Source organism: Chiroxiphia lanceolata, chromosome 2 (assembly GCF_009829145.1).
Source record: "Chiroxiphia lanceolata isolate bChiLan1 chromosome 2, bChiLan1.pri, whole genome shotgun sequence".
In the NCBI taxonomy this organism is placed as follows: domain Eukaryota; kingdom Metazoa; phylum Chordata; class Aves; order Passeriformes; family Pipridae; genus Chiroxiphia; species Chiroxiphia lanceolata.
Window position 1 is genome coordinate 93,670,320 of NC_045638.1, and position 27,578 is coordinate 93,697,897.

General features: G+C 37.2%; 1 protein-coding gene across 6 annotated transcripts in view; it reads right to left on the minus strand.

Moving 5' to 3' along the window:
* STXBP5L (syntaxin binding protein 5 like) overlaps positions 1-27,578 on the minus strand; it is a 193,752-nt gene that overhangs the window by 13,572 nt on the left and 152,602 nt on the right. For 2 of the 6 annotated variants that reach the window (XM_032677822.1, XM_032677819.1), the window contains 2 exons: positions 11,569-11,739; positions 988-1,089 (listed from right to left, as the gene is read on the minus strand). In XM_032677822.1, coding sequence (XP_032533713.1) covers positions 988-1,089; positions 11,569-11,739 — 273 coding nt within the window. Of the gene's footprint in view, positions 1-987; positions 1,090-11,568; positions 11,740-24,304; positions 24,356-27,578 lie in introns of all 6 variants that reach the window. The other 4 variants (XM_032677824.1, XM_032677823.1, XM_032677821.1 and 1 more) reach the window with 3 other exon arrangements.

Sequence of the window (27,578 nt, forward strand, 5' to 3'; positions counted from 1 at the left end):
TTGACCTGCCAGTCTGTAGCAATCCCTAACCCAATCATCATATTCTAGGGGTTTTTTTGGTATATCTTCCTCTTCTCACTCTGCATGATGGGTGTAGCAAGAATGTCAGCTACAACATCTTTTTGCAGAAGTCTGAACCAGGACCGCTTCCAGGTCCTCCTTGTAACCCAGATCAAAGTTTATTTGGACCCTCTGCTTCTGTAAGGGGAAAGGACATTTACCTGTGAAAGGCTACTCAGTGCTCTTTTCATCTTCTCCTCCTCGCAGAACATCCTGCTACATGACACTTTCTCTTAAATATGCTTCTGCCTCTAGATTGACCCTTGCTTTGAGGAAGCCCAGTATTCCCAGTACATATCCAACTCCCAGGATTCATTGGCTCCCACACAGCCATCTCAGACCACCATATCCTTTTTCCTCTTTGTCTTGTAGACTTGGATTTCTTGGCTCCTCTTTTTTCCCAAAGGAGTCTCTAGGCTGTTTCTGCAGGTAGCAGCAGGGGAACTGAGAGCACCATCAGAGGGGTCCAGTGTTCCCTGAGAGCTAATGGAGGACTACAATTTGGGAGATGCTGCTGTTCAGGGTGTTAGACAATGCACAGCTCTGAGCAAAAGCATTGTTACCTTCCGTCAGAGCATTTCAAAAAGCTGCATTCCATGCGTTAAGACCACACAATATAAACACCACTACTCTCCTAACAGTAATCCTGCTTTCTTCAAAATTCAGCCCCTTCCTATGCATGGTTTGGTTTAAAGAGTTGCAGATGGAAAGGCAGGAACCAACTTCCTTTGTGACACTGGACTGGTTGTTAACTTTGAGCTATGAGCCAGCAGCACACAAACAGAAGTCTTCTGATTTAAAAGCAACTGCAAATCCTCTAACTTGCTGCCCACCTCACCGACAGAAATACACAGGACACTTCAACCCACATTACAGGTTAAAAACCAATTACAGGTTAAAAACGAAGCCAGTGGTTTTGAGTCTTACCTTTGTTCATCCATGTGCGAGCAGTATAGTGACGCTCGTCGTGTGAGAATGTACTGATTCCATGTAATTGCTGAAGCATTGCCCGTCTGGAAATGTAACCTACTGCCATAAAGTCGCATGCATTGCAAAAGGACAAGAACAATTGAGCCAACCGTCATCATGACATTTATATGAAAGTAGCCCTGAGCAGTTACTGTCCCAGCTCTTTCCTTGCCTGACAGTGTCCTGCTGCAGTGCACTGGTGTCTAGGAGAAGGTTTAATTTAGGGTCTGGGGGTTTTCTGAGAATTTAAAAGATAAGTCGAGTAAATTATCCCATGTGTTTCAACTGTCACCTGTACAGAGCAGAGATTGCAGAGACTTTTTTTTAAAACTTTTTTAGCTTCCTTTTGCTTAGCAGAGATAAAGCCAGAATTTCCTTACTTTCCCGTAGAATTAAAAAAATAGAGAAAAAAAATGCATGCTGTGTTCAGGGGAATGTTCTGACTTGTCTATTCTCAGCTGCAAAGCAAAAGCTTTATTAGGGGAACACATCCTCACCTATCATATCTTTCAGAAAATTGTCATTATGATTTTTCTGAAACAGTGGAGTTAGCATTTATACAGAAGCACAAAGTATTTTTTTTCATGAAGTTAAGAATCATGAAAACAGAAGTGTCACTTGTTATGAGGAAAGAAAAAACCCCCAACCTTACAGTGATAAAGATCAACATTTTCACTGCAAATGTTTACATTCATTACTGGAGTTTTGCAACTGACTGCCAGTGTCTTGGATGCTATTTATAGGTCCTTTCCTGGTTTTTACATAGTGAGTAATTGATCTGCTTATGAAACATACACAAAAAATGACCTTTTTTGACACAGAAATCAATATATTCTGGAAACAAAGTTAAATGGTTTATATCATCCTCACTTGGATAATTCTAAAAGTTTTAATCCCAGATACCAGACTTAACAGAAGCCAATGGAACTATTTAAAATATTTGCCAGTTTAAGATCATAATCTTAAAATTTCAAGAGAAATCTGTCACTTTTAAAATTGTATAGTCAGGAAAACATGCAAAGCTCTGAATGCCAGTGGAAATACACACTTAAAGGAATTATACCTCAAACATGAATCTGCACACAGTAACATCACAGAGACACAGAGACCAAACCATATTACTGGTGGCAATGCTTCAGCAACACAGAGGAAGAAGGGGTAGGAAGTAATGCTACAGGGTTTTCACACGTTTGCTTGGCTATAAAAACAGCTTCAAACACCTTTTAATAGCACCACTCTAAAGCTGCATTCCACAAAAACCAATTCACTAGAAAGTAGCAGAAGTTGTCTTAAGCACAAACAATGCAATAAGAGTCTGGCATTTTACTGTGAATGATTTCCTAATAGATCAACTCAAATAAGTTTCCCTAAAAATATGTTGAAAAGCCTGTGAATATACTGCTTGCAGAGCATTCCAACCAGGGTGGCTGTGTCTATGCTGACACAGAACTCACAGCTCTGGGATGCTCAACCCTGCCCCAGAAAGTTCTGAAAGGTATTTCCCTGAAATTGCTACAGTCAACAGCAGTGTAACCTGAATGGCTTCATGGAATCACACTGATACAAGACTGATGGAAATGACAGCAAATAAAGGCCTGAAAGTGAAAATAGATTCAAGTCACCAGACTTGGATCTTTATTTTGATATTTCCAGAATATGGTAAAGTTCAGGCTTAGGTTTTAGTTGAGCATGTTTTAAAAACAGAATGTAACTGTTAGGGCAGAACTATTCTTCATACTGAAAAGGAAGTAGAAATAAGCATTTTTATAGAAATATAAAAATATGAAAGATCTTTACAGTAGAGTAATCTATAAAATTTCCATATTTAATTGTATGAATCACTTCCCTTGACTTATACAAGCAACCTGTCTTCACATTAAGATCACAAAAAGTTCAATTTGGATATAGATCATAAGCTTGAACATATGTTTTTTAATCAAAGACATCACAATTCTCTAGAACTTAAATCCCAGCCTAAACTATCCATTCTGCTGAAGCGTCTTTCACTGATGGTTTGGGAAAGAATAACTTATTGTACCACTTTCATATCTGGAAGTACCCAAGAATAAGGCAGAGACAAGAGACATCATAGAGGATGATGAAGCTATGGCAGTGTAACATCACTCCCTCCACACCTTTCTCATCTGGGCCATCCTTGGTCCTGGGGACCTCTGCCTCAGCCCCAAGTTGACATTAGGGTTAGGGTTCAGAGATCCACAAAGTCTACACCTGCAGGGGCACTGGGCCACACCAAGGGAAGTGTTGTGCATGTAGCAAAACAGTTTATGTTGATCTAGAGTGACAACTAGCAAGAAAAAAATGCTAAAGTTGAGCGTGCAGTGCAAAACACACCCTCAAATTCAAACATGCCTAGAGTATGGTGCAAAATTAGCTTAATCTGGAATCAAATCATCATTTAAATTAAAACTGACTAGACATTCAGTGACTATAAGAACAACAATATTTTCAATGAGTTGGTTGTTTCAAAAACAAGGAAAATTTGCAGATTCTTGTAAGAAATCAAGTTGATCCTAACATCCTAGTAGAAAAGTACTTCAAGGAAAAACCAAACATGAACTGTATATCTAGCTGAACAGAGCTGGAATTCATGCACCAGCAGCTCACATCATCCATGCAAGGCTCTTCTCCATTTCTTCCTAGGCCTCTTCTAGCCACTAGACATGCTCTTTCACAAGGCACCTCATTTTTTCAACAACCTCCTCCCATTGTTTTTCCAGGGATGTAGGGCATTGCAAGCCCTGTTGTGACCAGATTTAGGCAGACACACACTTAAACTCCATTTAAACCTCTAAGGGAAACCAGTGGTTAGATCTGACAAAGATTATGATTCAATCTAAATGACGACAGTGCCGCTGGCTTTTTGCAGTCCAGTGGCTGCAGCACTCAGTAGAAAATTGGAGGCTGTAGACACAAATCAGTCTAAGAGGACTGACTCCAGCCATCCAGCCATCCACGCCTCCTGCATTTTTGGCCGCAAGGTATTAAGAGGAACAGCATTCTTCATGTCTCCCCTAGAAACTGAGCTCCTGCTGGCAATGATGCTCAGCTGAGTGGCTGAGGTTTCTGGACCTTCTGGTCCTATTTTTTATTTATTCTAGACCTAATATAAAATATGAATGAGTTCTAGGAAACTCGAACACCATGGGTAGGATCTAGAAATTAGGTTCTCTCTTGCCACAAGAGAGAAGTAGGTGGACTGAATGACTCCCAAGATCAATTGCCATTATTTTTGATTCATCCATACCACAGAAAAAACATGCTTTGACCCTTGCTCACCTTTATAATCTCTCTACATCTCCTTTCTAAGAGGAAGCAGAAAAGAGAAGGTTTTTATTTTACCTACAAGCACATGCATGCTCATTCAGAAATCTTTGAGTTTGTAGTGCCCAGAAAACCAGGAGTTCTGTGATTTTGCTAAATACAGGAAAAAATTAATTTCAGCTTCCTAATAACTTTTTTTTTAAATAAAGCTTTCTGCAGTAAGAAACATACTTTCTAGATAGAGCACAAGTCTTCTATGCAACATTTTTATCTGATTCTCTGCACAGACAAGAAATATGATGACAAACTGAACAGTTAGTGGAGACTGTGGCTTACCATAGTGTTTCTAAGTTATTTCCTATTATACTAGTCTTACCAATTACAGTGCTGTAAAGTGACTTCAAATGCTATCAAAATTGAAATGCGTTACAAGCAGAACTGACATCATAATCCCCTCCTTGAGAAATAAATGAAAAAAAATCAAGCCAAGTGCTTTTCCATCTGCTATGAAAGCTGAGCTGTGAAAAGCCATGGCACTTAGGGGCCTTGTGAAGCGTGGTCCCATGACTGCTGTAACACACCCAACAGATCAGGCAAGTGTCAGTTTGGCTGGCTGCTTGGGCAAGGATGTTTACCAGAAATCATCCACTCCGCAATATGGAGAGCATTGGCAAAGGGGATGTGGCAGAGAATATGAGCTGTTCTGAAAACCTGCCAGAGAAGCAATAACCTCCTCAGAGAATACATTTCTGCAGCTAACTACCCTTGTGATCAAAATGAATCCCCAACTGTCTTCCTTAAGTTGGGGTTTTGCCTTAGTAATTTATGTCCTGTTCTTTTCTCAGCAGACATGGATAGCTGATTAATCCCTTCCTCTCTATAGTAACCTACCATGCATTTGAATAATTTTGTGCCTTTTTTTCAGTATTTTTTTAGATCAAGAAACCAGTTGTTTCTCTGTTTCCTTGGAGGCCTAGGGCTTTGAAAACTGTCCCAATCATCTTCTTAGGCCGTCATTTACTTACCTCGCATCCACGTGTGGGCTTCAGACTTAACAGACTCAAGAAAAAAAGCCCATGATAAAAACAGAAACCTCCCTCTTCTACCCCCACCTCACCACATGGGAAGGAAACCTCACGGTCACATTCACTCATCCAGTGCAAAAAAATCCAATGTGCTATGCATACAGCACTGCTGGAGACAGCTTAACAGCATAGCCACAACTGACAAGAGAAAAACTGATATAAATTTTATATAAGTTACACAGGATATACTGCAGTGCACAGCATGACATAGCTGAGTCTGGTTCCTCAGGTTCCTCTGGTTCCTTTTTCTAAGATAACTACTCAGGATCATGTTTCAGGACCCCAACTGCAGCACACTGGACTTACAAGAGCAAGTGTCACACGCATTTTAATACTGATATAGGTATGGATCAATCCAAAGGCTATGGAAAACTTGTTACAGAGACCAAAGTAACAGCCTGACATACATACACAGAAAATTATAGCAAAATTTGCTAAATATAAAAACAAACAAAAAGCCTCAACAAACTTGGCACCAAAACCTAAAGCAAAATCCACCAGGGAAAAAAATCTGGAAGCCTCTGTCAGGCTACCTATAGGTTTTTTTTTAAAATGTTGATTCTCACAAATACTTTTGAACAATAAAAGAAGTTTAAGGTATATATATATATATATATATACACCTAAAACTTCTTTTATATATATATATATAAACGTTTTATATATATAAAACTTCTTTTATATATATACATATATATACCAAATACTACGCATTTTCTAAAACAAATTGGACAAAATCATGCAAGTGAACAAACAACTTATCCATCAAACAGTTTTAGTCATTCTATATATATATATGCATCTGCAAAAGAAAAACTTCAAGTATAAAAGTATACTAGATCTGTTAAAATGGAAATTGTATTGTACTTGTCATGGATTTTTTATAAGGTTATTAAAGATAATAACTAAATACTCTTGAGTGGTTTGTTTTGCCAGCTCACAGTGACATTTCAATTCAAGTGCTCTGTATCAAATTTTAACTACATATAATCAAAAGTTAATCCAAAAGCTGAGGTACATGTGGAAACTGAATTATTTTAAAGAAAAGTTAAAGCAAATTCAAAGACTGCTCTTAGCATTCCTAGAAAATTACAATGCACAGCAAAACCTTGTTAGGATTCCTTGTTCAGAGGCAAGTCTGTAGCACGAGACCTAAATGGCCTTTCTAGTACAAGGTGATTAAGCTGGACTAGTTAAAAACTACATAACAGGGAAGAAAAATAATAATAAAAAAGAAAGAGTTTTCTATCACTGCTGCTGGGAAAAAATAAATTTCCAAACACAACATTTCAAAGGAAAAACTCTATTCTGTCTTTACTTTCTTCCCAAGATGTATAACCACATGTGGACATAAGTATGCAGAATGCCCAGATTTCTGTATGAATGCAGGCAAGGAGAAAATGGCAGAGTCAGCCAGAACAAACTCTTGATGGCAAGGGCAGAGAGAAACCATTTGGAGAACGCAAACTGCTCTTTGTTTGAAAGAAAGCAACAACCAAGAAGTACCAAATCTGAGAGACTTCTCAGAGTTGGTTATAACACATAAAGCAAGGAGAATGATGTACCAGAACATGCCTCTGTGCACACATCCATATACCCACCAGCTACACAAGTATAATCACAACAAGTTCCCTCCCACAGCAATTTTATTTTTATTCTTTAATGTCACTATTTTCTTTAATTCAGTGTTTTCTTTAATCTAAAATTACAATTAAGGATTCAACTGAAATACGTATTTTGTTTTCCTGTGCAGAAGAGGAGCAGATATTTGAGGTCTATTCATCTACACTGCAATTCTTGACCACGCTGCAATCTCTGCTGTTCTACATGGAAAAGGGGCTTTAACACATTTGAAAAATATAGGATATTAGCTCTTAGCCTGAGATGGACTATTTTGGATCTGTGCCACAGGACAGAAGGCAAACAAGTCGGTGCATGCATTTCCCCAAACAAAAGTTTAATTCCTATTTCCATGTTTCTGTGAGGACACCTGCAGACAAAACTAGGTGGTAGTCAGAGCCCAGAGCTGGAAAAGATCAAGACATGAGCAGTGCAAATTGGCTACAGCCTGGAAGGAAATCCACTAAGCTTGGACATAAAACACAGTCCCATTCCACAGAATGTTATCATGGATCAGAATCTCTGTAAGGATTTTCTTGACTAGGAATAATTTGCATTCATGTGTATTTTTTACTACTGTTGATATTAAAAGCACAGTGTTGTGCTTGATAATAAAAAATGTAGTTTATACCCTGTGCAAGGAAGCCTTATCAAAGAAATATAATCACTAACTCCTGAAATCTCAAAAACTTACGGTCAAAAAGGACTTAAAGAAGTTTATAATTTAGAAGCTCAGCAATGGAATTTCCTGTATTTGTGGATTTGTTTACAATGCCAATAAATTCTTAAATATTACAAGAAAGAAACATCTTAGTCAAAAGTATGTGAAAACAAGAATCATAAATATTTAGAATCATAAATCATGTAATCATAGAAAAGTTGGGGCTGGAAGGAACTTTTAGAGGTCATCTATTCCAACCCACCTGCAACAAGCAGGGATAATGTCCATTAGATCAGGTTGCTCAGGGCCTTGTCCAATCTGACATTAAATGTTTCCAGGGATGGGGAATCCACCACCTCTGTGGGCAACCTGTTCATGTGTTTCATCACCCTCACTGTAAAAAAATCTCTTCCTTTTATCTAATAATATGCTATTAAGAACTTGCAAGGTTCTAATTTTGTGCTATAATTAGATACATAACATTGAGCAATTACAGAATTTATTACTATAGCCATGAGAGCACTGCATTTATGAAACCAGAAGATACTACAGGACAACATGTAACATTTTAAACAGCATAAATGAGGATGATGAGGATACTGGGAAACACACAGGTTTAAGCAGTAACAGTAATGATGCACGCCTAGACACCACTACTCTGCTACTGTTACTTGGCTTTTGAATTGTTCTTCTATCAGTACGGAAGAAATATCAGCACTTTATGAACCTGAGCAGTTTGCAATATTTCAACCAGCAGAAAACAACACAACCCTCCTCCATTTTCTTCCTATGATTCATCATTGCAAAGACATTCTTCAAAAATGCTTTTCTGTATCAGGAGTCCTTTTGCACAAGTGAAGTGGTGAGAGCCAGCAAAATCTTGACAATCAGTTAACAGAAATAAATTCAAAATAATTTATTGTGTGAAAATTGCTTGAAAATACACTTGATGAAAATGCTGGAAATACAGTTCCTATTGTACCAGAAGATAAGATTTAAATATAAGATTTTGAAATCCAATGCGAGAGGAGAAGATTCACTTATTATTCTAATAGATATTTTATGATTACTCACCACAATATATTATCTTTTTAATCAAATCAAATAGAAGAGGTCATAAAGCACAGGAACTGGAAGTATTATTAGAAAAAATATCCAAGTATTATCAGTGCCTTATAGACAGGTTTAAAAAAGGTAAGAACAATTTACCCTCACACAAAGGCTTTTTTTTTTTTTTTTATATGGAAAGTCCTTAACACTACAGAGATAGCAAACTCTAACCAAAATTCTACTTGGGTAGAATAATAAAATCTTACCAAATTCTAACCTGAAATACTACCTTTCTAGTGAGGATATAAAATATGTTTCTTCATTCACCACATGAGAATATTAAAAAAAAGAGGAAATAATTTCTTGGGAATACATCTATTGTTTGTGGCAGCATATGCTCCTAAGTAGACAATAAATTTTCAGCAGAGAGAGGATTTTTTCATTTTATTTTGGAACCACTAGAACAGAAGGTTTTGATCAAAGCCAGTTTCACATTTGAGAAAGAATTTTTATTCTCAGTATATTCTTTCTCAAACCTTTTAACTTCTCATCTTCCTTCTCCCTCCCCCAGACTAAGAATCTTTCAAGGATCATACTATCTCAGAAAGAAGTTTAGACATGCTGGGCAGATGGCTTTGCTTTTATGAGAGAATACAGATAATCAGAAAATTATTTTAGTCAATAGACCTGCTGAAAGGTGACTTTGTACACAAACTCACTACTCAAAGGACAAACTCAACCCATGCTCCATCATATTACATGCTAATATAAATTACTCTAAAGTAATTCAGTTGTTTCACTGAATTTACTGAAAGTTGTAATACTATTTAAGTGATACACCATTGATACTTTTAAATAGGGATTTTTTATGTCGCTCTGATTTACTTCTCTTTTGACAGGAAGTTAGATGACTATCTCTAAAAGAGATATACTTTTATATTAAACTTGATAGGTATTATAATTAGTGATGAACAACAGAAAGTGAATCTTTCATGATAAAGAAAGCATCATCATGCCATCCAAAGTATCACTGTATTACTAAATGTTTTATACACAAGGGTCAATGGGACCTTAAGGGGCTGTGGGTTTTGCCTGCTACTGACTCAACTTACTCTGGGAAGATGGGAGACAAAAAGAAAAGAAGCATAAAAGAAATAGGTAGTACTGTGGCCTCAGTATGTACAAGTAGTGCTGATGTTGCAGCAGTATCTGCATACAAGAATTCCAGAATAGTTTCGTACTACATAGGATGAAGAAAAACACACAGCAATAGAAACTACTGTGCCTGTGATATATTTTCCACCAGGAGCTATTACATGACAAGGGTACTTACCATATTTGTGTAGCACATAAAGAGAGCTATATGAAAGTGTTGTGTTCATAATCAGTAATTAATGTGGAGGAAAAAAATTTGCTATCTTATGTTATCAAAACCAAACAAAAATCAAAGATTCTAGCAACTTTCTACTAGTAGCAAAGGTATTTTGCAACAATTTGCTTTTAAAAATACAAAATTAGACACTGAGTTATAGAATTCTCCTTGCTCTGTCTCCATTAACAATCATAAAAAGTAGGGAGTACTGGTTACAGTTGTGAAGAACTATGATGCAGACATCTCTGCAGGTGGGCAGGTTAGGATACAAAAGCTCCTCACAGGATAGAGAGTTAGGGTCAAGGTGTTCTTGGTTGCTTATCACGTATTATCACGGGGGGTTCAGTCTATTCTACACCCCAGACAGTAGCCACAGGAGATTACTGTCTTAGGTACTCAGGAAGTTATTCTGCAACTTGATTAAAAATGAACCCTGGATTTTTAAAAGGGTTAACTGTTAAAATTAATTATTTTATTCTTACAATATTAAATTATCATTTTTATTCTTACAATATTGAATTATCATTTATGTTGTTTCAATACTGTCGTTTTTTACTTATTACCAAAATTGAACAGAACCAGCACTACAGGCCTCCATCATTTATTTTGATGGTATGTTTTTTCAGTTTTTGATAGACTGAAGCTTTTCTGCACAGACAAGACATTGTTCTATTGCAAGAATGTGCAGGAGCAGGACGCATGGGAAACAGGGGTCAAGGCCACCAACTGCAGAGTGGGAACACTATCCAGATTGAAGAAGAACATGTTGGCTGAATCCTTCTACTTAAATTATCAGTGGTCAAATAGCTGGCCCTGCTGCAATTAAAATGTGCCTATTTTGAGTTTTAAGCACAATGCATTGCCAGAGTGGTCCACTCTCTATCTCTCAACTTCATCAAGACCTCACACTCAGGCAGATCAAGATTCGAAGATTGGTTTTTCAAGGATTAAAGGAAGAAATGGATTCTAAATTAAAAAAAAAAGTATTATGGGCTATAATTTTACTGTAATCAATGGCCAGGGATTGTGGAATTTTAGTCTTCAGTACCAATAAATAACCAGTATGTGCAAAGCCTGAACTCACATTCTAAAAATATCTTACTCATTTTCAGACTTGGTAAGTAAAGACAATGAGAGTTTAGAACGTTAGTACTACCAGCTGTCACAGTAACTGTACACAAGCTGCTATGAAAAATCGCTTTTCTGGAACAAAGCACCCAATCTATACAGGCAAGGGGAGCAGTATGAGTTCGGTGAGGTTCAGCACACTACATCCCTAGGCAGCACAGAGCTCAGGAGCAGCCTTGTTAGTAACAACACTAACACACAGGGGTGGTTCTAATTCCAAACAGTCAGATGAAGCCAGCAGTTCAGGGCGATGACTAGGACAAGGATCATGCTAAACTTATTTGCTTTCACACCCTGTGAGAAATTCACGAATACCTAGCAAAATATTCATTGCCACCCACCTTCTGTGGTGACTGGGAGAGAAATCTCCATGCAGGCTGCAGACTGGGCTTTTCTGAAGGGGGGCCTCCCAGGCCCTCGGCGGTTTGCTCTTGAAACGTCTGCACTGGAAAGTCGCTTTCCTGAGCTGCAGCTCTGGGATGTTGGACTTGTACAGTGACCATTCACGTGATCTGGAAAGTGAATGTAACAAGTGCTAGGTAAAGTGGCAGCTCCCAAAATCCAGAATGGAGGAGAGATGTACGTTTTCATACTTAAGAATGGGTTAAATCAAATCTTCCGAGAATAGCTGCTTATTTGTTTTAGCAACTAATCATATATATGTAAAAAATAACTCACCATATCTTTAAGGTATAGTTTGAAAAAAACCAAGGGACATAGAACTAGTATGTTCTTAGAGCTGCAGATTCCACAGCATTTTGCACATCCACACAGGCAATTTAACAAGGTACTGCTAGTGACACTGTCAGCCTTGATGTTGTGTCTCCTAACAGATATCAAGTGAATTTTAACATTTTCTTTCCTTTTTTCTCTCATAAAGAACTGCAAGTGTAATTTACTACAGGATAGAATTCAGAACTAGACATCTTCCCTCCCTGACTCAAAGCTGCATGAAAGAGGCATCTAACTGCCACTACCTGGGATAATTATAAAACTAGCCATAATATTGCTAAGTATTTAGTTCTTTTTATACCACATAGATTTATTTTACTGCTAAGGAAACTGACTGCTGAACAACTGATTTGTCTGCTACAGATCTAAAGATACGAGGCCAAGTCCTTGGACTCCTGCTAGAGGCTGCTGTCTAATGGGGTGAGAAACAAAACATGGCTGCTTCAAACTGTGCCTATATTCCTCTGTTCTTTGTCACTGCCAACAGGTCTTTAAACCACGGCATCCACCAATAAAGGCTTAGATCAGAGTTCAGAACTGGACCAGACTACAAAATGTTCACATGATATTTTTCTTCGTCTCATGCTGGGTGAGGCAACATGAAAAGAATTATTGAAAACAATTTTCCCTTCAGCATGTGAAAGGATACACATCCAGGTATAACTGAATTAATTTTGGTCAGCAGGTTAATTTAAGTAAACAGGAGATAATAAGCAAAACAAAAATTCAGATTCATGCGAAACCACTTGGCATTTTATTCAAAACTGTAAAAGCTCAATATTAGAGGTAAGGTCAAGCTTGGAGTGTCTGCCTTAATTTTAAATGTCAGGTTATTTATATCTGAGAATTAGATTAGTCTTTAAGATTTTGTATCTAAATATCATATTCTGTCAACTCTCTTTGATTTGTATTGTATCCAAGGAAAAGATGAATGTTACTGTACCAAGATAAATTTATTTCTTGGTTACCATGCCATGATAGCTCCACTGTACATTATGAAAAGCTATTTCTATATTCAGACTCTATATTCAGATTCTATACAGCATATAGTGTGCTATTATACGTGAATGTGCAAGTCATGTCCTTTCCACGTGAAAGCAGTTCAGTCTTAATGAACAAAGTTGGAAAAAATTGTTCAGTATTACAGATTAGAAAGCAATTTAGTATCAGTACTGCATAATGAAATAGCTCTGTAGGAGACACAACTTTCATGATTTTATCATGTTTCCTCAATACATGGCTATTAACTGAGCTAACGGCAGATGTAAAACTGATGTGGGTGCCTTGTTCAATTTTTAGTTAGGAAATTTTCCAAAATATGCTGGAACTATTCATATATATCAGTAGAAAGTCCTTTGAGATCAGGGGCTTTGTTCAAGGGCACAGGCTGACTGTTCAACCTCAGCAACAGACACATCCTCATCCAGCTGCTTCCTTTCTTCAAAATTCAGTTTGTGTGAAGGTGTTTCAGCATGATATCTAATTATCTCCAGGGGGATCCTAGGAAGTGGTGAGGAACATAACAGAGTGAAAAAGAATCATATTCTGTAGAAACATCAACAACATTTATGAGTCCTTTTCCCTGAACACTGTACAGAATGGCTACAATACAGCTAAATCCCTATGCACCATGCCACATTTTAAAAGAAATGCTTATATGTTTCTCTTAGTACGCTTGTTTCTCTCAGTGGCCTTCAAAGGCCCACATTAAACAAAAAAAATCATTAGGATCTGGGCACCTAAACCATTAGTTGGCTTGACAATGCCTTTCTGAAGCCAATTCCTGGGTAGAAAAAAGCCCCAGGTTTCATCCTAGAAGATGTAGGGATATCCCTTCAAGTACTGCAATTTGTGAAATGTTAGCAAGTGCTACAACAATGAGCAAAAAAGGGATTTTAGTGATCAGTTACAAACTTTTCTATATTTTGACACTGTTTTCCTCCTCTGATTAGATATGATTTTTTTTTAATGTATGCAACAAGAAGAAATGCAAGTCTTAGTAAAAACAAAAAGACACTGTACAAAGATTAAGGTAATTACAGGAATCACGACTGCAACATTTTTGTGGAGAAATGGATAAGAATGCAGCAGATAAAGACTACTCAAATCTATGAGAAAATTCTCTGTATATATTTAAAAATTAATTTCTCAAATTTTTTATGCCATAAGCTCAGTGATACAAAACATTTCTAAAGAAAGGTTATGTATTATTTAAGAAAGGGTTCCTTACTGCATTGTCTGAAAAAAGATGAAGTGCACAAGAAAACTGACAAGAAAAAAACATGTACTAGTTTCCTATGAAGTACTTTCTAAGGGGGACTGAGAATGTTCAAGCTCTCAGCCTTTGCCAAAATGACTGGAATGATTAACTAGCCCTCTGAGACCCAAGTCAGCTGATTCTCCTTTGTCATGACAGATGTCTTCCAATGGCCTCAAAGAACACATACAGGAGGCTTGTAAAAAATTGGCTTTTTTTTTCCAGTTTTGTTTGATTTGTAAGGAAGAACAACACTTTAACTTTTGTCCTTACTGGATTACTGATTTTGTCCCGTGGTCATTGGGGCTTTTCTCAGCTCAGAATTATTAACTGATAGAGAGGATCAGTTGATATTGGAAACATTAATATTATTAGTATTAATTAATATTAATAATATTAATTATTAATATTGGGCAGCAGTGCATTGATTGCTCTGTGCTGGTGACACAGTAGCGCAACAGCTCCCAACTCTCTCTTCTGGAAGAGGCAAAGAATAGTTGTCGAAGAAAAAATTGCACCAAATGTCCCTTCTCTTTTCTACCACTGCATTTCTCATCACCTCCTATACCTTTCCATGGGTGCTGCTTCCATGAGGTCAAGGGAATTTGCATTACACTTTCTAGTGCTCCTAGATTCCTTCAGCAAGTACCACACTAATGCATTATATTTGGGCTTCTGGGCTCAGTGGACCTTATCCTTGAAGCAGTCTCCAGACGATGTAAGAGCCATTCCACTCTGCCAGGGAAGCAGCCTTTCCTCCTGTATGTGGACAGTGAATGAAATTGCCAGGGCTCATTTTGTAGATATTCTGATCATTAATTTAAAAATGTAAGGCTCATGCAAGCCATTGGAAGTAATCATAGCAGATTACCCCTCTAGTCTGATTTAACTCTACTGGTTTAATAAAGCAGCTGGTAACACAGGGTATATAAGATGCATTAAACTATATAAAAGAGAAATGAATTCAATAAAATTTTCAAATGTTCTCCACGTGCTGTTTCTACAGTGCAAGTCCTGGTTGTTTGCCTTTGTCTGGGCCCATGGCCCTACCCATACAAATGCTTTAGCTATCCCTGTTACCAAACAGTAGCACCATTCAGTGCTGCATGCACCTCACAGACTGCTTAACAAAAGGAAGACAACTGTGCTGGATGTAAGGCAAGAGTATCACACAAAATACCAGTGAGATGATGAGATTACGAGAAGCTGAAGAACTCACATTAGTTACTGGGAACCTGATGAAAGATGCCTTATGAGAGATGCAATGTGCAGCATGACAGCAGCAAGCCTGTTGGATAGGCCTCAAATTAATCTAAATGTTTTTGAGGTGTATTGCACAGGGAGATTATACATACATGCTGATTTTAGTTTACATATAGTAACATGTATCTTACACAACCTGTCTGATTACAGACATACAACTATTTTAAACTACTTGGTGACCTCTGCAAAAAAGCAAAAGGAACCAACAATTTACCAGTGAAAAGATGAACACTTGTTAAAGTCAAATGTATTGAAAATGTCAGAAAAAAAGAAGAAACACTCATTTGCAGTTACTGCCTAGCAAATTTTTTTACTCCAGACATACAAAATCAAAAAAATATGAGCAACCAATTCTTTCAATTTTAACAAAGGGATAAATTCACACAGAAAAACTAGCTGAAAGCTAATTCTTACTAACGATTTGAGAGAGGCTGAGAACAAAGGAACTTAAATATGAATAAATAGAAGCATTAAATTATCATCTGAAGTTGTAAGGAAGTAATAAACAAAAGAGCAGACAAGAGGACCAGAGAGAGATGCTTTAATATGGAGATGAAAGAACCTGAATAATAACTCCCAGAGAATCTTCTCTGGAATTGTTGAAGAATACAATCTCTACCGATAAAGGAAGGAAAAGTTCACCTGTTTCCACTGGGAGATTTTTTTGTCTTACCAATAAATTAGATTTTGAGTAACAATTATGGGGGTGACTAACCTTTATACAGCAAAGAGATACACATTTGAATCAAGAAATAAAGAAATCTCAAACCTGTACAAATGGCCTCAAGAACAGCCTCAGGTTTCCATGTAAAATAACCAAAACTTACGTAATAGTGTGATCACTCATTAGTGAGAAAATAGACTGACACCTTAAAATTTTAACAAATTTCTTAAAATTCTTAAAAGAAAATCCCTTACAAAGTCGGGACCATCATTTCCTATTGGTGTAGTTCTGTCAGTCAGGTAGGAGAGAAGGTGCAAGCCCAAGCAGAAGAGGTTAATACAGATGCACTGCCAGTAAAAGTGTGTATTTATTATCATGTCTTCATCAGTTTGAAGATGAAGGGAGAATTTCCCTAATGACATACTGCTAGTAAATTTAGGTCCACACCAAGACTGCAATATGCTGTCATTGTAACATACTGCCTATTGCCTGTTCAATACAATGGCATCCTTATTATGGTAATGAACTCCTATCATGCGCTTGATCCCAAAAATCACCATTTTTTTGAAAGCAGTGTGAACAAGAGTATTTTCCAGAGAAATAAAATACTGTAAAGTGGTTGAAAACGTTAGGTGTATTGTCACTGACAGATCCTCTTTTAAACCCTGTATTTTTGACTGCAATTATGAACAATGAAATCAAATTACAAAATAAATACTATTCAAATGAAAAACGCTAAGAATATATTACTGTATGTCACAACATCAACCCTTAATTTTCATATCTGAAAAACCAAACCTGGCAGTGCAAACCTAAAAACAAATCTAGCTTTTTTACCACAGAATAGTGGGAAAATTTTGGACTACTTGGATCTAACTCTGCTCCCTAGATTCCTCTGCTGAATTTCTAGTGATGGTACACCACCATGCTACTGGACTGCCTGTCTCAAAAAGTATATAGCACGCAGTGTGCCTCAACAGAATAATCTAACATAAATAGTTGCTATGCTTGATGCAATAAACAGGAAAACACAAGACAGAAAACTTGATTTAATTTTGAAACATAAGCATGAGACAGGATGCATCCTGAGCTGCACAGAAGACAACACTGAAACATGCAAGTAGAGTGGATGAACCTCAGGACCCAGATATCAATAACTAGTCATGAACACCACTTTGTGTAGCCTTGCACCTCTATTTTCAAGATGGGAAAACACAGCATTAATTCTCTGTTTCTGAAAATGAAAAATTCTTCAAAGAGGTTGGACTGGAAAGATTTTTCAACTTAAACATGCCAAAAATAAAGCATGAAACATATGAACTGAAGACTTCATAAACAAACCCCCACCTTTCTATCTGAAATGAAGGAACAAAATGTAAGAGAATTACAAGTGTGGTTGTAGTCTATTCTAACCAGATTCTTTCAGAGATTCTTTCCCTGATTTTTCCAAAAATCATTGTTTTTAAATACAGTTAAGGATGTCTGAAATAATTGAGCTAGCACAGCTCCAAGGATGCTAACACATAAATAGTTTGCTTGCAAATGCTGAACAGAAAAAGGCACAGACATGGTCAAAAAGGCATTTCAAATGTAATTAAGCTTAATAATTAATTTTTATGCAGCAAAGAATTATAAAAAAAAATCCAAGTTTTTCCAAACTTGTTAACATTATGCATTTTTGATAGGTCTCATACCAAACTATTGTTATAAATAAACAAACTAGTAATAATCTTCTTTTAATGCTGCAAAACCAGATTTTACGGTTGTTAACTTCTGATTGAGAGTTCTTATGCATCCTTCTCTTGTTATCACTTTTATGTCAAAATTATTATACACGGAAAACTATTATTTTCTAAATACTCTTTTGCTTGTGCACCGAAGTAAGCTACTAAGACTTTGGATGTTGCTTTAAATCCAAACAAGGTGATAGAACCACCTCTCTCATCCTCGAGTCTCTGCCTGCAGATGACAGCCTGTGTGTGATCTCAATCCCAATCCAAGTTACTTACTGTAGGGACCTCTGGTTCCAGGCAGGTCTGGTAAATCTATGCATACCCCTAGGTTTTGTCTACCGGAGAGTATTACAACCTGAGAAGTGGTCAGAGGCCACAGAATGGAAGAATACTATGTATGTGTTTGCATTGCTTGAAAGGAGTGGAAAATTACTTACCTTTGAGGTCCTCAGTAAGGAACTCTTCTTTAAGCACAAACAAGGAGCTTAGGAACAGTGAACACCTGTTACATTGTAAGCCTAACAGTTGCCTATTATTTTGTTATTATCACCTCTTGATTGTATCTTTGCAGCTTCTTTTGTTGCTTCAGCTAACAGATTTCACTGTCTTTCCTTTGTGATGACATTTAACTGTATTTTTAAAATCTTTTTGGTGGAGTATCATTTGGATAGTGTCAAGCACTTTCCTTTCTTTTAAATTAGTTGCTTGTTATATCTCCCAAGTAGGTTGGTTTGGTTTTGGTTTCTTTGTTTGATTGGTTGGTTGGGGTTTTGGTTGTTTTGTTTTGTTTTGTTTATGTTTTTGTTTGTTTTGTTTGTTTTTTTTTTTTAATCTGGAAGCGTTAGAAGTCAGAATGCAGTCACTTTCTGCATTTAAAATATAACCACAGAGTACATGTCTGTTCTTCTGTAATAATTGATAGAGTTAACCTGCTGGTCAGCTACTATTGCATTTTTTTTTAATTGTGGTTATTTGGGCTGGTAGAGTACTAATATGTCCTTTAATATAGGTTGCCTTATAAAAATGTTAGAACATAAACCTTTTCTTAATTTAATGAAGAAACTGGAACTGCTGTACATGTGACCTTCAGCAGATATAGAAGACTTTTGTCTAGTAGGGTCCTAGGTACAGAATATCAAAATCCAAACCTGAAGATGTGGAACTGCAGAAGGGCCAAAGGTTTGAAACCACATCTGTAAAAGTGAAAGAATTTAGTCCAACCCATAATGTTTTGTATTTTAACAGAGATCAACTTACAGCAGAAAAGGTAAAGTGCATCCTCCACTCAATCAACAAAAGCAGCATGAGGGATGAAACCCCGCCCTGTGTTTGGCACTTGTCAGACTGCAGATCAGGTGCTGTGCCTGGATTTGGGCTCACCATTAGAGGTAAGAGATTGACAGACATGAGTTCAGTAAGGGCCCATCAGGCTGGTAAGGAGGTGGGCACTCACAATGTAAGAGGAAAGACTGAGGACTGGGGCTTTTTTCAGCCTTGGCTGAGGGGGGACCTTATTGCTGTCTGCAACTACCTCATCTGGGCATATGGAGAACACAGAGTCAGGCACTGCTCAGAGGTGTGCAGTGGCTGGGTGAGAGGCAGATGACACATCTTAGAACATGGGAAGTTCTAGTTAAATATTAGGAAAAACTTTTTTCCTGTGTGGATGTTCAAATACTGGAAGAGGTCACCCAGAGAGTTTGTGGATCCCCTGCCTTTGGAGGCATTTGAGACTTGACACTGCCCTAACCCACCTGGTCTAGCTAGACCTGCTTTGAGCAGACGTTGGCCTAGACAACTTCTAGAGGTCTCTTCCAACCTCAGTTATACTATGATTCTAACTACAAGCAGAGTTCAGATGGTTCCCCAATTCAGATGGTATTTTCAGACCAAAAAGTGAACAGAAAGTTACTCTATCCTTCTGGAAGGAGACATACACTAGACAGTCCATAAAATCCTTATCTTACAAAAATACAAATATTTTTCAATGTATATTAAATAAAATCACTGGCACAGCTGGCTGTACCAATTACCTTTTCTACAAATGTCATACCAAGGAGAAAAGCAACTCACAGAATCTGAAAATTTTTGAAATGTTCTTTAGCATTGTAAACAGAATTATAGATACAGATCCAGAAAAACCAATACAGGTGTCCCACTTAAAATCTACCAGTTTGTCCAGTGCAGTAGTAAGCAAAAACAGATTAAAAGCTTAAAAATTGTTGTGAGTACCTGGTGTCTGATACTTTGAAAAAAAAAAAGAGCAAGAATTGCTGTAACCCCACTGCTCATCCTTAAAATTGAAATTAGGTTTTCCTTATGATATTTAGGTACTGTTTCATAGGCTTGAGAGCACCCAGGAAGTGACACTTCCCTGGCAATGGAAATAAAAAGGCATCAAATGCTGGATATTTTCATATTATAATTCTATGACAACATGCATAAATCAAAAAGATCCCACAAACCTCATACAAAATATGCAAAATTAAATACAGACCTATAAACACAGCTCCTTCTGATCTTTACAGTTATGTTTTATGAAGCCAGCTTTCAGAATTAAAATTTTTGAGCCTCCGCATCAGAAGATATTTCTCAAACCCTCAGAAAAATATGAGCTTATTTAGTAATTTTTCTAGTTTTTCACTGCTGTATAGAATGGAAGACATTAACTCTGACCTGGAAAAGAATTCATTCTCTGCTTATAAATATCTGCAGAGAGCATAGGAAATTATATTAAAAATTTGAAGATCACATCTTAGCAAGAGGAAACAAAAGATATCTATTTCTATTCACATTTGCTTCTGTTCTTTGACTAATAAAGTCTAGGTGGTAGAATAACTCCTTACAGTCAACCCATCTTTTCATTGGAATTATAGAAAAATCAGCAGTTACTGACTATCTCCATCTTTAGTTAGGGCTTCTGTCTAGCTCCCTGTGATCAGCTGGAAATTCTGAAAGCTTTTACTGAAATGAGCAGAAATACTTCCTAAAAGAAAAATATAACCTGATGCTTAAAGTGGCTGGTGAAGCTAAGTCAGAAAACTCTCATACAAAAGCAGTTGTACAGGTCTGGATACATCCCAGATTCTCCACTTGATAAAATGAGATTAGTATTATCCTCATAATTCATTTCACTGCACTACTGCAAGGAAACGTAGATGATTTTTTCAGAAAACTTTGGGAAACCTTATTAGGTTAAAAGATAAAGATATTTTCATTCAGAGCTGCTCCTGAAGGATAACAGGGAAACTGAACAGCAGCACTGTCACATCTTCCTTCTGGCCAACTCAAATAAACATTGGGGTAACTATGATCTGCAGTAGCTAAAACTATCAAAAAGTTTCAGTGTGTCCTGACATATACTATATCACTCCTTTCTGTGTGGAGATATGGCATCAACAGGTGACAAGTTCTTAAGCAAGGATAGATAATAATCACAACATCAAAATAAAAAGAAGCTGAGATCAAGTTTAGTAGTCATAGAAAGGTCAAAGTGGAGTCCCAAAGTACCTTTAAGTCATGAAAATCCTGCCAAGGTTTAACAAGAACACCCTGAGTCATCAGATCCCGCATTATTACCCTAAATGCTAGCAAATGACTCCCCAAGCAATTCCCTGCACTGGCAAAACCTCCACCTGAAATAGATTTAACTTCTACTCAACCTCTACTATTACAATTCAAAGCAAAGTGAAAGCAAGGACATTACACAAGCCAGATCCTACAAAGGCAGCAGAACTGTAAGCTGCCAAATGCTGATGTATTTCCCAATTAGCTGCAGTTGGTGCTGAGAGTAGGCGATGTATCAGCACTCTGTAAAAAGCTATGAGCCAGAGCCAATGGGATGGATGTACAATATTTTATCATTTCAAAGTGGTGACCTGAATATCTTTACAAGAAGTGTGGGCCAAAAACTATTGTTATCCTCTGAATATTCAGACTATGGGTACAATCTCAGGCAACAGCCAAAGAGCAGATTAATAATCTTTAAGAGCTCTGACACTGTAGCCAGGACATTTTGGAGCAGAAGTAACTGAAATGCAGACATTATTCATCACCTTTTCCAGGAACTCTCATTTAAATTTAGGTCCTTATACTGAGAAAGAGAGGCTTTTTCCAGCCTGTTGTAAACTAAGCAATCTATAAATCAACACAGTTTTAATGGCTAGAATACCTAACAGGAATCTTTTGCCCTTCTAAGACAGTCATGAATGAGAACGGAAAGGTTTTTTTCTCCATTTTTTTTCTTTTTTAAACCTTCCTCTGCAGTTTATTATCCATGAGTATCTGCCAGCTTATACCCTGAATGCTGCTTCTACATGCAGTAGAATCCCAGTCGCTGTGGCAGTAACAGAATATTTAAGTGACAATTTGATCATGCCTTTCAGAGTGTATGAACCTTTTGAAATTAATGGAGTTGCACTAGTTTCTGCAAGATGGTGAAATAGACCTTCTTAGACCTATTTTAGTTTATACTTAGCTTGTTCTACATTATTAAAAAATAATGAATATGAGTAAATAGAGGAATGGTAGAAATATGACTGTTCTGAAATCAAAATCACAGACAGGACTATGCATTTCATTAATCTTCTAACTTCCTTACATGTGTCGTATATTTAAGATGGATCATTATGCTTCCTATGCTCTTAGGCTGAATTTCTTTACCTTTTGGGGCTTTTCGCCCTGCTCTCCAGTCCTTGAGGTTTTGGGGGGTTGTTCTGTGTGGGTTTTTCTAAAACATAAATCTGCCTGCAGTTTGTCAATATACGCTAGGAAAAGCTTCCGATATTGTACCTATCCCAACGTGATTACAGGAAAGGTGGTGGTAAGGCAGCTCTTTCTCCAATATGCAACTTTTTTATATCATACAATAAAGCCCTTAGTAATTCTAGTTGCCATGGTTTGTTTCTTTCTTTTCTAAAAACCTTTAAATTTAGTCTTTTGTGCATTGTTTATATTTTCCTTGTGTAACGATCCAGGATTTAAAGCTATTTCATGTTATGTGTCCTTCAAGACAATGTATTTTTAATAATACTAACAGAAAGAAGTTTGATCTGTAGAATATGGCTTAGCCTTAGGTCTTATCCTATGGCTATTTTGATACTCTGAGTATTCACCTTTCCTCTTAATAGCTGCCCAAGTCTTTATTGATAAACATTAATTTTACAGGTCTATAGCTGCCTACATCACTCCTTTTTCCTTTTTGAAGTATTAGGAGTATTACGATTTTCCACTCCAAAATTTGTTTAGGTGTATTCCTACATTTCTAGTTTCTCAAACATCATTGTTAATGGAGTAAACTATTTCAACTAAATCACTCCATACACTGAAACCTGCACAACCTAGACTGAATTTTCCAATTTTTCAACATTTATTTACTTAATCTTTATCAGGAGCAATTAGCAGTTTTCCAAGTTCCTCAGTCATTTACAATGTGAAAGACATATTTATTCCCCAACTTTTGCCTTGGGGAACAAGTGCTACATTGGTTAATACATGCATATGATTCCCCATAAAAGAAATTAAGTTCGGCTGCATTATGTAAGGATGTGATCCAACTTTAATCTTTATCTCTAAAAAGACACTCAAAGTAATGAGGCGTGGCTATGTGGCTTTTTCAGTCATCTTACATGAGAAACTTCCCATGAGAGCAAAACTAGAAAGGACTCCTTGAGACTGAGAATATTTATAGAACAATTATAAGATTTTTTGTGTGAACCACACATTCCAACCCAAATACTAGGAAATCCCAAATACCAACCCAAATCCCCTTTACATGGATATTTAAGAAGGTGTTCCATGATCTGCCCTAGACATTTTTAGGTTATGCAAGACGTTGAATTCTCATTTTATGTTTTCTGAAGTGAAGTTTCTCCTCTCACTACGCATTTCCACTGAAATATTAAAGAATTGAGAAAAAAATGTTACAGCAAAATGTGTATTTAAGAGTTGGCTGAGGCAAGTCTCAAGGAGGACTGAGACAAATGACTGATTTCTGATCTGACTTCTCAGAAGCTCAGAGACTACAAAAAATACAGATGTTCAACTGTCTTATCACTGTTGTGGCACGGAATTTGTACACCAAATAAAGAAAATAGACCAGCGCATGCATTGAGTCTTATAAGCAGAGTTCACCGACAACCAGCTATAATGGCTCAAATGTGCAAAAAGTTCTGGAGCCTTTTCTTAATAAAATATTACACACAGAGTGTGTAATGATTGTCAATATATGTCTACATGAAATAAATGAATATTAAACAAGCAAAATGCTGAGAGCTGCCAACAGAACTGTATGGGTTAATAGGTGGTTTTTAGAAAGCCTTTTCAGACAAAGCCTCTGAGGTTATTGTGTTATCTCATGAATCAGTTGGTAAAATGTTTAGCCAATGAATGTAAGGAAGTTTAAAGCTGTTGGCTTTCGCCTACCGTACCAAGATCAGTCTTAAGATCTGTTGGCAGACTTAACTTTCTTGATCCTTTAACTGAAACAACAGAAAAAGGAGAAAGGCAGTTGTTAATAAGTAAGAAAGAAAAAGGAGCGAGGGAAAACAACATGCCATCTTCTGGTTAAAACCATGTTGCAAATTTGTAGCACTTTTTTTTTCTTTCAATCAACATATAAAGGCAGAATTATGGTTTAAATATTTTTTTTACACCATTCAGCAAAATAAATGTAACTAAACAAAGAAACACTGGAAAAAAACATTACTTCAGCTGTCAAGAAGTGAATGGTGCTTTACACAGCTGTGGCTGTGTACTGCAATATCTTACCTTGTGGTGACAGGAATGATAAAAAAAGAAACCACAAATGAGATTAAGGCAAATATTGCAAATGCTGGTTATGCAGCACATCACAAATATTTAAACACCTGCAAACCAATTTAATAAGAGGGTGCAATGAAATTATGAGATCTGGTGTCATCATACCTCAAGATACCATTTGAAAAAGAGAGGGCATATTGTACAGGTAATGGAGACAGAACATACCATTGTAACATTGTGGAAAGAAAGACAGATTGCACAGAAACGAAATACAGCAGTTTCAGGACATAATGTGGTGTTATCTAGTAATCAAAATATTGCATTTAATTTAGAGAAGGTTTAATTATTTGTTGTGTTCCAATTATGCAACACAACTATAATTTTGCTTCTGTTCAAAAGTGTTTTCATTTCCTTACATGAGTACATTTTCAAACAATGAACACTAGAGAACTGAAATGAAGCATGTCTTGTAGCAGCCAAAATGGCATTAAATTTATTAAAAGAATACCTTAAGAAAGCCTTTATTAATTATTCGGAGGACTTAATTTCCAATTTGGTTATTTCATTTTGTAGTCATTCAGAATTTTTTTCACTTGTTTTTCTGGCTTTTATCGCTTACCCATACTGTCTGTTACTAGAAGTGAACAATCAAATATTTGTCAGCTAACTGTTATACTTCTGAAAAAAGTCCCACATGGTAAATATCATGGTGACAGGAATATTGGGACACATGAATATGAGGAACAAATTCTTTGTAATTTTTATTTAGTAAGCTTTTAGGTCAGAAGGATGCCCAGAACAGCCACTTACCATTTTAAGTCATAGAATCCCCCCCAAAAATTTCTGTTTTATTCTTTTGCAGTGTCATAAAACACAAACCCTGCAATGTGGCAGAAGCAAATGTCAGCCAGCACCTATGTTAGATGTTTTTCTCTTCAGGGATGAGTAGGAGAGTCCATGAGACTCTTGAGCAACATTTCGCTATCAGTAGAACCAGCATAGCCCTCCCAGTAACCCATTTGTAGCTGTCACTTTAACTTGGGACAAGGTGAGGAAATCTCTCCAGGACAGCTTGATATCAAAAATAGACATCCCTGACACTATAACATGAAATCCTCTAATTTGGATACCAAATGTTAGAGTCCTACATCCATTTTAGGCACTCACATAAAGGGCAGCTTGATTTTCAGAACAGCCCTTAAAAAAACACATTCAATTTATCTGAGCAGCTGTCATATACTCTTTCAGACTGTGAATGGAGGGTACTACTCCAGAAAATCAGTGCTTTGCTATAGAGAAAGAAGCATCACTTGTGATTTAATCTCCTTTAAAGGAAATAACATCTGGCCTAACCAGCCCTCTGAAAAGGATAAGCAGGAAAAACTGTAGAACACTTTATTAACAGACTAGGATTTAGATTAGAATATGTCAGAGCTATAAAACCTAGCTGCATTTAACACTGAAGAGCTTCATTAGTGCTGTCACCATGTTGGCTTTGAGCTTTGCAAATTGGTAATCTAACCTCTTCTATTTCTATTTTACAGGTGTTTGTGTACAACAGGAATTACATGTGATGTGTTATGTGCGACAGCTGTTCCCAAATAGTGATACATATGACTGAACTGTAAGAAAAACTCCCAGCTATTTGTGTGCAGGCTAATACAGCACATGCAAAGTATGGACTTTCTGATTCCTCTGAATGACTCTAAACAGGCTTATTTGGGAGCTGCCACAGCTGTCGTGCAACAGTTGCGTGCTCTTCATGTGGCAATCGCCTGGCCAGACATGATTGTACTAGGACACAGCATGGATCACTGTCCACAGACCACATGTTTGAGGAAGGAGCTGATTGCTTTCATGCTTTACTGTGACTAAAGCTGTGTATATTGCTTTCTATTAATAATATTCACATTCTGAACAGTTTATGTAACCTATTTTTAATACCTAAATCATGCATGTTTTACTTTCTTTACATTTATTATAAAGGAGGATCATGCATGTAAACCTATCTTGCTGAGAAAGAGTTTTTGAAAAACAGTTTACCTTAAGAATGAAGTAGAGTATAAGGGTTCAACAGGCTAGCAGAGTTGTTTGCTACCATTATTTGTTTATATTCACACTGGAGGCAGCCAGCATAAATTGTGATACAATTGTGATACAGTGCAAGGCAAGACAGCCCCTGCCCAAAAGAGCTTAAAGTGTTAACAGTTGAATTATTCAAGTGTGGGATGAGAAAGAGTTCACAGGTATAGTCTAGCAGCTAGCTAAGCTGAGCACCCGGGTTTTCTGACCTGACAACATTCTGTTTTGTTGCCATATGGTTCTTATCAGTCTTTCAATGAAAACACCAAGACATAATCAACAAACAGCTATGACATTCGATGGTGTGTTTCCCTCAGCTATTACAGCAGAACTGTGGTCACAGATTTTAACATTATTGAAAATGAGGGTGACTTTATACAAGTCTTTTTCTATTAGGGAGCTTCTGCCTGACCAACACTCTGAAACATCACTTCCAGTCTCCACTGCTGAAGAAGGGGTTTAAGAGCCTAATATTTATCTATTGGACAAGGCACACAGTAAGGTCCTGGAGGTTTGGCTGCTGGTTCTCAGAGCCAATGTAGAGACTGCCCTTTCTCTTTGGTGGCCTCAAGGAGACTACCTGCTGATCCAGACCTGGACTAACAGATCAAGATCCTCCCCTGTCCCTGTGCGGGGCTGGTGATCACCAGGCTGTGCTTGGCCCTGGTCACGCTCCCCACAGCTGCTCTGCTCCCTTGCTTTAGCTGTTGTCTTCCCTGTTCACAGGAGCTGCTGACCCCTGTTGGTGAGCTCAGGTGCCCTTGAACCCTGAGCTATGAACCATGGGCTGCACATGGGCTACCTCTGCTGCTGCCCCTGTGTCAAACACCACGGCCCAAACCCAGGACCCCATTTTCTCCC